This window comes from Onychostruthus taczanowskii, unplaced genomic scaffold (assembly GCF_017590055.1).
Source record: "Onychostruthus taczanowskii isolate IOZ18803 unplaced genomic scaffold, ASM1759005v1 scaffold3, whole genome shotgun sequence".
In the NCBI taxonomy this organism is placed as follows: domain Eukaryota; kingdom Metazoa; phylum Chordata; class Aves; order Passeriformes; family Passeridae; genus Onychostruthus; species Onychostruthus taczanowskii.
Window position 1 is genome coordinate 8,162,943 of NW_024500349.1, and position 14,596 is coordinate 8,177,538.

The 14,596-nt window shown below is 43.1% G+C and overlaps 1 protein-coding gene across 1 annotated transcript in view; it reads right to left on the reverse strand.

The window, feature by feature from the left end:
* The window catches only part of PIP4K2A (phosphatidylinositol-5-phosphate 4-kinase type 2 alpha), a 107,306-nt gene extending 93,144 nt beyond the window's left edge, over window positions 1–14,162 (reverse strand). The window contains exon 1 of the mRNA XM_041408661.1: window positions 13,847–14,162. Coding sequence (XP_041264595.1) covers window positions 13,847–13,987 — 141 coding nt within the window. The 5' untranslated portion in view covers window positions 13,988–14,162. The remainder of the gene's footprint in view (window positions 1–13,846) is intronic.
* Window positions 14,163–14,596: the final 434 nt, after the last annotated feature.

Below are 14,596 nucleotides of genomic sequence, written 5' to 3' on the forward strand. Positions count from 1 at the left end.
GTATCTCCTACTGGGACAAGCAGAAGCACTTCCAAGATACCAAAAGCTACCATGGATATGGTCTACCTGTATTCCAAAGGGATTTTTACAGAATCACATACCAGAGACTACGCTTTCATTTCCTTTGCATTTCAGTTGCCTAGCATTTGTTGTATATACATCTAAAAACATCTCCCCTAAAACACTGATATTGAAAATGGCAATATCAAAGTTATCAGATTTTACTGCTTCTTTTCTTGACACAGAAAGCACAAAATTGATTAAGTGTTAAGAGACTTGGTATCTGTTAGAGGACAACAAGCTCAAGAATAAAGAGGCTTATTAGAATAAGGCTGCTGGTGAAACCTATAGGAGCAGTAACTTCAAGCAGCAGCTGACAGATTTCACTTTCTCATCTATTGCTCCTCCTCTTGAGGATCACCATTACAACCTTCCAAGTTTCAAAATCACTACCCTCCATGCAGGAAGAGAAACCAACAGAGTCCCAAAAAAGAACTACGTGAACTATGCCAGTTCACAGCTGGCATAGATCAAGGCTTAGCCTTATCCCTGCAGCACGGCATCACACAGCTCAACTCCCAGCGTGCTCTCCTGCCCACTGCTCCCAGCAGTGCTTGCATCCCATTCCTGTCCTTTCTGCTCTCCCCTGCCTGCCTTGACACAGTGTTAGTTTTCAGCAGGCAAGCAGCTGACCCAGCTGACCAGACACACACACTGCTAGCAGCTGAGCCCACCCGTGGAGAGGACAGGTTTTAGGGAGGCCCACACTCACGATGAAGCCATGCTTTTATATAACAACTTGGCCACAAATCAGAGAAAGACAACTGAAAACCATGTAAATCCCCAAACAAAATTCCCCTCTAGTCTGCAAAACACCGTTCCTCTTCCACATGTGGAGAGTGAAGGTACAATGCCAGCTTTAGAGCTTTGGAAATCTTTAGGAATGAAGGTACTACACTGCAGTATAACCGGTGTCAGGTTAAGTTATTTCATACTTCCTGACCTTAAGTACACCTGGGGGGGGGGGGGCACGGGGAGGGAGGCAGGGGAAGCCAATAAATAATTCAAATAGTTCATTAGTAAATCACCATGGAAAATTAACATGATTAAATGTCTTTGGTTTCATACTGCTGGAGCTAAGTGACAAGGAAAGTGTCACATATAGAAGATGTTTACACTAACACAGGATGTATTTTATATCTATAATAGTCATGCAACAATTTTGCAGTCATAGCCTGGATAATTGAAGATGACTAACACTGTTGTGGAGTTTCCATTGGTGTTAGCTTAACTTGGCTTTGAAGTAATCATGCACGATTTTTTAATTAATTCTAATTTTTGGTGGCAATATCCATTCCAAAACTTAAGACATTCACAGCCTGGGCACCTCTCTCTGATCAGTCACCCTGGATGCTTTAAGAGCAGATTTCAACGACCTGCCCATGACCTGTGCCAGCCTGACTGGCCCAAAGGCAGAGCTGCAGGCTGGATTTGTTTGGCTGCACTTCTATCACTGTTCCATTTACCATGCCCCTCCAAGGTGGCTGCAAAGCTGTCTCCTCACTGGGGGAGCTGTGAAACAGCTACCTTGTGCAACAGTGAGCACTGCCAACTCCACCAGAAGCCCCAGTCAGATTCCCCTGAGCACTTTCCTTTGTGTATTACTTATGCAAATACATGTAAATGCACAGGATCTCAAAGCTTTAGGAAACATTTCAGAAAGCAATAAACTAATTAGGCAGGAAATCAGCTTATCTGTCCTGGAAGATACAGTAAAACTCAACAATACCAGTCCTTTGGACAGTCCATAGAACATAATTAAAACTTGCAAGCTCCCCTCAGTTATTTAGCGGCAGTGATGTGACTCACTGCACACTGTTTATTTTATGTTCAAAGAGTCCAAAAGCTGAGCATTTTCACTCCTGGTATGTCTGGTCCCTTTTATCCACCCTGCTTCAAGCTCTGAGACATCAGATATATCTAAAAACTCAAATAAAACTGCATTTTTTAAAAGAGTGGTCAAAAAGTCTAGCACAAATTGTAGAGATTGCTGTATGGCACAACTACATCAACAACTATGCTGTAACAAAGTTTAGCATTCCTGGACAAAACAAACTTCAACAACTGAGAGATAATTTCCATAAACTAAGTACCCTATATGGTTACAGCCAACAGAATTGTATTTCAAGTAAGTGACATACACGAGGAGTATTTCTCACTTGAGGAGAGAGAAAACCACAACTACCTAGACAACTACTATTAGTCCATATTGCATGGTATGGAAAAGCAGGATGCATCGAAAGTGTGGTACACTCCACAGTACCCAGAAAGATGAGTCTTTGTATCCCTCAGCAGAGCTACCTGGCATGGGAGGTGACACAGTAACTTCTGTGAAAAACTTATATTCAAGTAAGGGGAAAAACATAGCAAGCACGATCCTGACAAACCAATTCTGAGCTCAGACTTGCTAGCTAGTGAAGCAAAGGTAAGTAAGTAGTAGAGAAAATGTAGCTCAAGGATCATGCTTTACTATCTTGGATCTCAGTTGTTTCTTCCACCTACTTGAAGCCATAGTATTAAATTTCATCATCCAAATGATCCATGCCAGCTCACACCACTATTTGAGTCTGTTTGCAACAGCAGGTGACAAAAATCAGGGAAACCTTTACAGCAAAACTACTTGTCTTTACAAGTAGCTATACAGCTTGATCTTGAGAAGTCCACACAACCAAATCTATGTTCTTCCTTTAATGAAGGCCTAGGTTTTTTTTATTATTTAAATACAGTGCTTCCCATGTCAGAAATCAGTATGTCCCAAATTATCTCATTTCGAAGCACTTCACCAGCAAGTCAAATGTCCATAGAACATTTCAAACTCCCCCAATTTTTAATTCCTTTTTTTGAATAGGCTATATATATATTTCAAGACTATCACCAAGACACAGACTATTCAGGTTCCTTTCAGTTTTGCTTATCAAAAGGTCACTATTGGTCAGAATACAAGTCTGACTGAAAAACAAGCAATCCTGAAATCTCAGTTGTGTGCTTATATATGACACAGATCTCCTGGATTATGCCTTCAATTCAAAAGGGGTCCCATGGCAACACAACTAAACCAAGCCAGTTACTTCAGGTGTTACTTTCCACCACCTGAATACACAGATGTCTATGCCCTTGTGTCCATTTCCACCTGACATCTTGGCCAACTCAACTACATAAAGTTACACCCATTAAAATATGATGGTTTAAATCAATTTCACCTTGTAAATAAAAAAAGCCACAGGACCTCTTAAACTGTGAATGCAGTTTTAAAGTGAATTTTAGCCTTGCTATTGAGATAATCATATGCTCATAGTAACAGCATGAATTACTGTCTGCCAGCTAGACCTATTTCTATCCCTCATCTGTTTTTCATTTCTGAACTTTTCAGCATTGTGCTGCCACAATAACAATATTCTCTCTTGTGACAAAAATCAAACAATGTCTTCATGACACTACTAAGTCTTAAGGCACATGGATAAAACAAGCATTTTTTACATGTCAAATACTATAAGGATGGCTTAGCAACTTCAGCAATACAAACACACTCCCCAAACAACCAATCATTACACACATTCTCCTGTACAACAGTTAGAATCATGGCTTTTCAGGAAAGAGTCTCTACATTTTGAAGGGCATTTATAATGGGGTGAAGAAGACCTCAGGCACATTGCTCCGTAGTGAGCAAGAAGCAGCCCATTGTAATAGAGTCATCACGCATGAGAACCCAATAAATCTTCATCTTTCAGGTGACCAGCACATCATGCAGGAGCAACCACTACTTCCAGGCTCTTCCAGTAACTTCTTAGGTGCTTCACTTTTTATTGTGAAGCAAGTCACGTTCAGCCAGGAACCTCAGCAAGTCATTCACCGGAAAATGAAAAACTTGACTTTTAATATTAAAAGTCTGGGACATTTCCTCAACAAGACAGGAATACTAAAAATATCCTATGGAATGGCATCTTCCAAGGAGAAACCTGCAATATACTTCTCTGATACGGTCATTGAGTACAAAAATAATGTCTGAAGAGTAAAGTGAACTAAAAGCACCAGTACCAACACCAGGCAACTGTGGTAACATGGGGAAAAAACCTCAACAGGTGGAAAAGATTGTGGAGAAGAGAAATCCACCACACTCACACCAAGAAAAAGGCACACTGCACTAGCAGTAGCCAAAATACGCAATATTTCAATACTGTTTTGCTTTGATGTACTGCAACAGAACAAGCAGAAGAGTGATGGGGGGGGGGGGGGGGGGCAGGATTCTGCGAGCTCACAGACATCTGAACCCTATTAACATCCCTGAGCCAACATAGCCTGAAGGACATTGCTCACTCAAATGAAATAACCAGCCACAACTGCCTGCAGCTATAGGTAGAAAGAGAAAGCAGCATTGTTGAATCAGCTGAAGCCCAAAATAACAGCTGGAAAAGCTGCTATATCAGGAACAGAATGGGCAAGAGGTTACAAAATCAGGGGTTGCAGTGCTTTTCGCCTGCAAGCAGGTACACAGGTTTGTTAACAAGCACTAAGGTTTTGTTTCTGTAAATGACTTTTACCACTTGTCTTCTGTAAGCCTGAGGAATATCCAGAAAGCTTTTCTTGTTTGGTCCTGTCCACTGTGTCATCACAGGAGAAGGCTGGTTAACATACCACACACTGCAAAGCAAATCATGAGTCAGACTGAAAGCACATTAATCTGACAATTCTGCTTAAGACCTAAAAGAATTATTAAACGAGAAAATTTCAATTCTCCTCTGCTACTAAGGGCAGGGGGAACACACACTGAGAGCAGCAGGGACACACTAATTAGCATCAACCCCAAGGCACTGCACAGGAAGCTGGTGTCAAGCATCTGACACCACATTTCAGCTTGAGTGAGTCATTTCTAAGCCCTCTACCTGCAAGTTTGCAGTGACTGAGGAGGTTTGGAATGGACTGAGGAGGTTTGGAATGGTCAGCTTGTCTGAGACTGCTGTCTTTTCCAGAGAGAAAAGCAGCTCTTTTGAACAGCCAGCTGAGACAGCATGTGTTGCTAAGTCCTTCCTCTTCCAGAAATAAAAATAGATATCCCATTCCTCAACTCAACTGCTTTCTCAATTTTTGGTATTTTGCAACTTGGTCTCCCAAAACTAGCTTTAGGCTCAGCTCAAAATACAAAAAAGTCAGAAAGACCAAGCTGGGAGTTCAGAGATTAGCAACCTTGCTTTTGTTATGTCAATCTTCCAACTTTGCTCAGCTCCAGGAAACCATAATACAAGAGATTTGCACATTGTAAAGGGCCCCAACAACCACAAACTTTAACAACTATTTCTCTCTTAACTCCTCTAGAAAGTTTTGTTATAATCACCCAGAACCCAACCCACAAGGGTCACACCACATCATAACACCAATAAACACTAACTACAGAAAACTTACATTTCTGAGAGAGAAAAGCACATAGAACGAATAAAAAGCACAGCCAGCAACACTGACATCATAACCTGGTGTACCAAAAATGCTTTTGTTACCCACATGACCTAGCAAGGGCCTACAAAACACTGAACAACATGTTTATTGAGGCTTGGCTCCACAAGTTCATCAGATATTTCTCAATTTCAGTTCAGTACAGTTAAACTATTAGTAAGCCACTTTCTTTTAACTGGTCTTTGGCTAACCAAGTTGGGTATTTTCCTCCCTCCCCAAAATACCACACACCACCCCCACCCCAAAAAAGTCAGTGACTGCAACAGCCACATACCTGATAGGATGCAGAAGACTTCAAAGGTAAGATTCACAATAATTGTTATTGTTTAGAAGTTCTTCCAGATGTTGGCAGTTACCTCTAAAAGCAACCTCGAACTCCAGCCCCTAGGAAACCATTACAACTTTTCTGAAGACATTCAGTCTCTGGATATGCAAGTTATGAAGTTAGAGGGTTTACTGTGTTCCAAAAACCAAGACTGTAGAAATGATCAGAAGGCAATGGGTGCCATATAGACAGTTTTGTCTTTTCCAAAACACATATTATTTCAAGAGACTAAAACAGTTGAGAAAGGTCTCCTCATTACAAGTGCAGAATCCAGTGAGAGTTCTCTACTCAAGTGGGTTTTTTTACTGTGGACGACAGTTTAACTTACTTTTAGTTTAACAGGTTACTGCACATGAAACTGAGCTATAGACAGGAGAGAAGTGGTTGAAGCCCACTCTACAGCTATACAAGTGCCTCCAACTGTCCTTAAGCTACTATAAAAACTCACCTCTAAGTAGACACACCTCAGACTCTTCCTTTTATGCTCCCTGCAGTGTTTGCAATTCCTCTTTTAAACTGGGACTGACCCTTACAAATATGGCCTTTTGTAGTACACAACTCTTACCCCATTCACTTTTATGCATTTGTTTTTCTGTTAGTGTATCTCCCCAAATGAACTTGCCATAGAATCAGACCAGTACCAGAGAGAATGGAACTAGTCCAGCAGCCCCAGCTTTAGTGAGCTTCAGTATTATGGAGGTTGTAGTTTGTCTAACCTTAGGCTGGCTTAAACTGGCAATTCCTTACAAGGAAGTTATTGTCCTCTGTCTCTTCTGTTTTTGCATCAACTCCACATTCTTTGTGCTGGCACAGCTGTTTGCATAGCTGGACCATGAACTTCAATGAATTATGGTCCATCTAAAAAACTCCTCAAAATGTATTATTTTTACTGGATTATTCCTTCGAAGCTGAGCAATAACTAATAAGGAAAACAGATACAGCTCAACTTGTTAACCAGGAAGACCATAATGGCAGAGAATGATAAAATGCAAAGACAGGTATAGCTGAGTTGTGAGACAGCATATGACTAAGACATCAGGAAGGAGATGAGGAAAAGTGAGACTAAACCAGCTAGCTCAAGCAGCTGAAAGGTGGTTCTTTAAGTCTCAGTCTCACCAAGGAGCTCCACAGGCTTTCTAACAATGGCATACAAGGAAATGTGATTTTTTTTCAGTTTTGTCTTACAATCTAAAAGGATCATGCATATACTTACAGTTGTGTTAAGAATATTAGGATTGTCTTGAGAACTTACAATGCACACAAAAGAGCTGGATTAGACTAATTACCTTGCTTCAGTACACAAGGTAGCTGTTCACCAAGCCTGATGAAAATAAAGTACTCTAAAAGGTCTATGGCCATTAAGTACTTCTACTGCAAACTATTCAAACCCATCCTTTGAAGTTAAAGCTAACGTTTTCTTTTCAGTTTGAGATCCATCACTACAGCATTCAGTTACTTCAAACAATTTTCACAACACCCTTATTAAGCAATCTCTCAACACAAAACTAATTAACTTATTATAGAGGTTTAACAGGAAGATCATAAGACAGATGATCACGTAGCAAAACACATGCAAGAAGTCACTATTTCAACAATTCAAAACTAACCCATTTCATCACGCACCAGGATGCAGATTAGGAAAACTAAAAAGGTTTGTCATTCATTACCATCCATAGCAAGGCAACCATTTCTTAGACTGCTTCAACTATTTTGCTAAGTGCAAACACATGAGTTACCAACAGTGAAAATGAGGAAAGGAAATCAGAATTTGTGTTAGATATTGCATAGTAAGTACCAAGTAAAAGAAATGGAAACACCTGGAAATATGCCTTGGAAGTAAACATAAAATAATAAATTCATACTGGAGTATGGAAATGAATATGTGCTACTTTCAAACCTTTAAAACCTCATTGTTAACAACCAAGATGACTAATCTCTCAAATCAAGATATCCATAAGCCAAAATGACTACAACTCCCAAGTGCTTAGTTTTGGCAAGAATACACTGAAGACCTGTAAATAGTGGGTAGTTTCACCTTACTCTAAAGTTGTCATGAGGTTGCACAATGTACAGCTAGTGTACAGATCCCTAAGGCACAAGATGTTTTCAAGGAAGAACAGAAAACAGGATTGTAGAACAGGAAGTGAATAATGGGGTGAGTCAGTTATTGTAAACAAAGTTTGCCACCCTGAAACTACAGGAGAAAAACAAACATCTACCAGGCCCTGCCAATGGGCATAATGCAAGTGTCTGCTTTAATGAGCAAGGAATTCAAAAATAATACCCTAGAGACTCTTAAGGCATCTGGTGCAGGATACTCAAGACAATTAAGTTGAGCCAACAAAACCAATTCATGCTGCCTATTTGCTTCATGGAACATTGTCCAGCCCTTGCTGCTGGGGTTAATGAAATTCAGTTTCAAAAACCCACAGGAAAAAAAAAAATTACTCTAGCCTTTGCAGCACCTTATCTTGTAGACTGGAAGAAACTACAGAAAGTAGTTTTGAAACTGCTGTCAGAGCTCTTTCATAGCTCTCCCACTCCCATCCCCAACAGAAGCTATTGTATGTGTCCCTTTCAATAGTTTACAGAGGGACATGAAATATCACTTCCATTTGTATTTCATGGAGGCATGTTTACTACTCTTAACCTAACCATAATATTTACTATTTATTTTTATTAGTCCATCCACTCTGAAGCAAAAGCAGTATCAAATTAATTTCTGCAGTACACAGAGCCTGACATCCAAAAAAGAAACAAGTTTTCAATAAACAGCTCTTCCTGTTCTGCTTCCTTCTATATGCAAACATCTGGGCTGAGTGCCCAACTGACGACTTTAAAATAGTTTTAATTGCTTTATTATCTGCTCTGATGTAATCAATGCTTTTTAATACATTGTTTCTTCCGGCTTCTTAGAAAGAGCCTTCTCCCAACAGTCTAACACCACTTTCATTAAACAATTCAAAAGATGGTTTTTTTTTTCCAAACTCACTGTTAAAATCTTGATTAATACCTTTAGTTTTACTTTGCCTTAGTTTTGAAAAGCCACTTATAACACAACTGCAGCAGTGGTGTTTTGCATTAAACACAAACAGTAAGAACACAGCTGACAAGTGATGAGTAGCCCTCCCCACCCCAAGACAGTTTTCCAACCAACCTGTTGTACTGACAGCCAGTGCCATGAGTCAATATTATGGCTCCATATCCTCAGGGTGCCACCAGTCACATCATCATTTAAGACTATACTAAAAATATGGACGCAGAAGTTATCAATTCCTGTAGCTTTTGAAGGCACCATTAGTACTAAGTGCTGTGGGCTTGTTTTGGTCAACCAATCTCACCCTTTCTTTAATGAAACCTAATCATAAACATGGAGTTTGTATTCCAGAGGGCATCACCTAGTTTTAATTTATTTAGGTTTCATCTTCCTACAGAACAATTCAGTAACACTTTTTCAGTGTCATTTTCCTACATGTACCATGTGTCAGGACAAAGTTCTAGGAGAGATGCTAGGTAAGTCAGGACTAAGAAAAGTGATTTATGCCAAACCACAAGGCTCCACTTTACCTAACAAGCTCTCCAGTGGCATGTTAAAATACAAGGACAGGTATTAATAAGTGAGCTACTTGTCTATTTGTCTGGATGAAAGTTTGTAACAGGTAAGACCAGTATACTAGCTAAGAAAACCCCCAAAGTGAAAACTGACTAGAGCAGACATTTCACAGCTTTCTGCAGATACAGAAGCATTCTTAATGTGATCAAATATATGTTACTGCATGAGAGGGAAAGAAAGATGCACTTACTTGCCATGCTTCCCACCCCCCACCCAGTTTCTAACTCTAAGGTGAAGGAATCCAAGAGGTACACTGACAGACTGGAGACCCACAGCTCTCTTTTCATTGTTCTGTCCTGGTGTTGTTCCACTCCTGTTAAAAAATATCAAACAAGAATACAAGGAACAGTGCAACAGTAGCATCAAGCTCACAGAGGGATGTGAGCAGTTGAAGGTGGTCATGGAGTTCACTGTGTGTTCAATTCTTTAGCCACAGAAAGTACACTCCTGATTCCACAAAGTGCTGGGGGGGGGAAAAAAGGTAATTTTATCCATGTATTCTTGTTTCTCCACACTTGCTTATTAGGCAGCAAGTGCCATTGAAAAGTCAGGCACTGTTAAATTTTTGGATCAGCTTGTAATCATCCAAGAAACAGATGGTGATTACAGATTTCAGGGGCTGGGGGGGGGGGGGGGGGGGGGGGGGTTGTTTTTTTTTTTGGTTGTTGTTTTGGGTTTTTTTTAACTTGTACAGTATGCTCAAAAACTTCATTAGGCATTCATGATCTTCTCCTAAATACATTTACTTTAATGGTTGACACAGTAGGCAAGCTCTTCAGCAGTCTGTTTTACCTCAAAATTAGTTACAAAAAAACCCCACTTGTATTAGTTTTCTGCCATCTTTGAGGGTGATGTTTTGAAGGACGTAAACCTATAAATTCCCAGCTTTCCTAACAAGCTCCTAACAGAAGCAGGCGACCAATTCTAGTGAGAGTGCAGCATCATTGTGCCTGGGATGATTATCATAGGATGCAGAAAACACTGAATCTGTGGCTTTCATTTTAGGCACAGAAAACAAGTTACATGCCACCTTTCTTCCCTCTCCTCCTTCCTGCTGTTATTGGAAATCCCGCAGCAGCAACAATATAGAGGTAATATAGATGTTATTTACCACATCAGTTGTAAATGAAATACAATTATAGCACTAGCTAAAAATACAGCTTTAAGTCATACTAACCACTGAGCTTAAATATTTATTTCAGTAGCACAGGCAGATTATCTTTGACACAGGATAAAAGACCAAGATAAAATCAACTGTTCATGATGCAGATGCCTGCAAGATCCAAGCACTGACAATTAGTCTTTGCTGCTACAAGTCATCAGTAGTATAATCAGATCTACAAAATGGGACACAGTTGCTTTCCCTTTCACTTCGCAGCAAGCTTCATTCTACAGCATATGTCAGAACACTGAGAAATTAATTTACAGCTCTGAATGTGAACACATTTTCTCTTGCTTCGTAAGACACTGGGTAATGTTCGTATATTCTCCTCTCACATGCCCTTTGAAGTTATTACTGAATTTGACTGTACTACCAAGCAGGATTTTGCATTAGGTATCTCTCTTCTACCTAAACAGCCACAGCAATATGCTTACCGTTTCTTGAATGTGTGGGTAATTGATAAGAACCTTGGGTAACAGACATGCTTCTGCAATTGTTTTCCCCCATTAAGAATTCACACCTCTACTGTCAGCCCTCAGCTTTGTGACACCAATTTTTAGGTTTTCCCTTTAGAGTCATGTCTCCTTCCAGGACAGAAGGGTTAAGACAACAGTTTGTTGGTTTTTTTTTTTCTTAACTTCTTCACATTCAATTTGAAACTCTGAAAATCCTCCAAAACTCAACAATCAAGTGTAGTCCCAAGATTAAAAAGCTAATAAACATGCAGAAAAAAATAATCTTTGTCCTTTTTTATCTTCACCAAGTGTTTCCTTCAAAAACATGCAGCAATGACAGCGAGATAGGAACTCCACCTCAGCTTCACTGTTTCAATACATATACTCCATTCCCCAAGACAGTAAGACTCCGAGACTTCTATTGTCTCATTAACTGAGGCACTACAGGCAGTCTTAAATATAATTTTTCAGATGATTACTGTGTTCTAAGTTTAATTACTCCCATCATGAACTATGACCTATGCTCTGTTCTTAGTCTAGCCTTTGCTTAGGGATTTCTGTTTATTCTGCTAAGAAACCTAAGGATTCCTAATTCCTGTTCTTAATTAATCCACACACATTGTTTGTATTTCTCCCATGAGAAACTCTTATTTGTGATAAGAGTTAAACCATGCTGAACACTTATTTTCATTTGCTGGACATTGCCACACGAAGCATTACAAAATGACAGGAAAAGCATCTAACAGAGGAGCCTGCAACACTTCAGTGCTGCATTCTTGGCCAAGAAGAGATGTTTAATTTGGACGCATCAAATTAACTTTTTTTCCATGCTCTCTCATTCCGCGGGATTTCACTTCCACAGGGCCGCCAAGCATTACTCATGACTACATTTTGCAGTGGGGTAAGGAAAGCGAATGCCATCTGCATAACACAACAGACATTCACACCTACAACCATCACCTTCATGTGAATGTGAAGCCTCTTTTCTCTGAGCCTGTGGTGTTGCTGGTGTTGTTTTTTTGAGCCTCTCCAATGAGAGGATTTCAGTTCACAATTTCGCATCTTCTGTGCATGAACCAACACACTTGATTACATTTTCTACTGGGAACAGCTATGCACACTACAGCACATGACTGCAGGATGGTGAGGATCACACACGGTGCTGCATTTGTCACTATACACTTGGTTATTACTTGTAGTGAAGAGGTCTTTCCTCTAAAAGTAGTGGTATTTCCACTGTGAACTCACATAGCAACGAGCTGTTGCAACAGGAAGATCTCTGCCTTCATCAGTGATCCTCTCCCTCTCTCCTCAGGGAGACAGTGAACAGCTAGCACATGCTGCCATTCGGTACAAGTCTCTCACCCTGTAATTACCAGCGTGCTTTCTTTCATTAAAGAGGCCTGTTTGGGAATTTTCTGTAACACTAGCCACTACAAACTGAGCAGAAGAAATGTGTCTATATAAGCCCAAATCAGGCAAACAGAATATCACACACTTCCACAATTAAAGATATTTCTGCTTTGTAGATAAATTACTGTCTTATCAGTTCAGGACATCATTGCTCACAACTGACCTACAGAAAACTTGAAATCCTTTGTCACCATTTCCTACCGACTCACAGTGCTACCTTAAGCAGACTATACAACTTCACTGAAGCTTCTCCTCTGTCTGGTACATACAGCCAAAGCATTTCCCCATGATCCTCACTTCAGGCACTGTGTTGTTTAACACAGGTTTAACAGACCTCAGTCTTGATGCACAGACTCCAGGCTTTGGGCAAAAACTACTGCAATATCCACAGAGGTAAAAAACTCATGGGATATGGATATGTAGGAAACAAAAGGAATAATGAGTAATACTACAGGCTGCTCTGTCGGTTTCATGTGGCCGTTTCAAAATTTGTAGTCTGATCTCAAATTGCACACTGACATTCTTACAGGCTCGTTACTCAGCAGCAGATGTAACCCATGCAAACCCGACACAGGCGTACAGGCTTCGCTCCGCCAGCAGAAAGGTATACGCTCTTTGCTTAACTACCCTGATACCCGATTTTTGGCAATCTTTGGGCTCTACACTTTTAACCTGCCATGGTGGCTATTTAAAGATGCAAAGCTGCGACCTGAACCTCGTAATGCCCAAACCATGTGACATCTTTACCAGGCTCCTAATTTTAACGCAGACCAGCGCTCGGCGGGGGCTGGGCCGGGGGTTCTCCCGGAGCTCGGGCCGCCCGTCCCCGCAGGGTGATGGAGCACTTCGCAAATGGTGCAGTTCTGCCGCCTTACCACACCAAGCCCTTCCTCTTCCCCTCCCCCGCACACACCGGCAGCGGACACTTGCCGAAGCGAACTGCACGGACACGGGACGAACTTGGCCAGTTCCCACTGATAGCCGGGATTTTTCCCAACTGCAGCACATCCATGCGACGCCCGCGCGCGGCCGGCGGCAGGAGCGGAGCTACTCGGGCTCCGCTAGCAGCACCGTCCCCTCCCGCTGCCACCGAGCGCAGCCGCGGGGCCAAAGGGCGGACACGGGCTACCGCAGCAGGCACCCCGCACGGCCCCCGCGCATCACCCGCGCCCGGGCAGGGCGCCGCAGCCGCTCCGCGCCGCACACCCCACGCCCGGCAGCGCGCTCCCGGCCCCGCGGGGCGAGGGGCGACAGCCGGCGGGGGCTCCCGGCGGCACTTGCCTGCCCCGGTCCCGCCCGTGCCCCCGCAGCCCCCGGGTGCGATGCCCCCAGCGAGGCGGGCGGGCTTGTGTGGGTCGAACGGCGGCGCTTACCGAGTGGTTGACCCCCCACATGAGGACGCTGAGCAGCGGGTCGCTAGCCCGGAACAACTTCACTTTTTGCGCCACGAAGTGCTTTTTCTTGGTCTTGGTTTTACTCGCCATGACGGGCACGATGCTGCTGGGGGCCGCCATGGCGCTGCCGGCGGCAGAGGTGGAAGGGGATGGTGTGGGGCAGAGCGGTGGGCGGGCAGGCGAGAAGGGCAGGGGCGATCAGCGCCGCAGCCCCGCGGGCGAGCGGGCGGCGGGCGGGCAGCCGCGGGACGCCGGGCGCATCCCGGCCTGGCGGCTGAAATGGCCCCCGCGGAGCGCCGGCTCTGCCGTCCCACTGCGCATGCTCCCCGCGCGCGGCGCCTGCGCGGCCGCGGGCAGCCGCGCCTCCCTCGCCTCAGGGAGAGGGGCCTGCGGAGGCAGGGGCTGTCTCGGCCCCGCCCGGGGACACGATGCTTCTCGTCCGCTGCCCTCCGGCCCTCGCGCCCGTCGCCAGTCCTCTGAGAAACCAAACCTCCCGTCGCCCTACTCTTTAGCTAGCTGGTCGCTCACACCGTAACTTTCTACAGTTTGAGTGTTACTCTGGTTCCAGTTCCCTCTCTGTAAAGGGATCTGTAGGAATGAGAGGGATCTCTGCGGCAGAGCTTTGCCAGCTGCTCCTGCCCCAGCTCGGCTTCCTGAGCAGAGCGACTCCTTACAGCGGGCATGCAGCAAATACGGAAAGCTCGGTCCCCTGCCAGAGTATTGCACCCC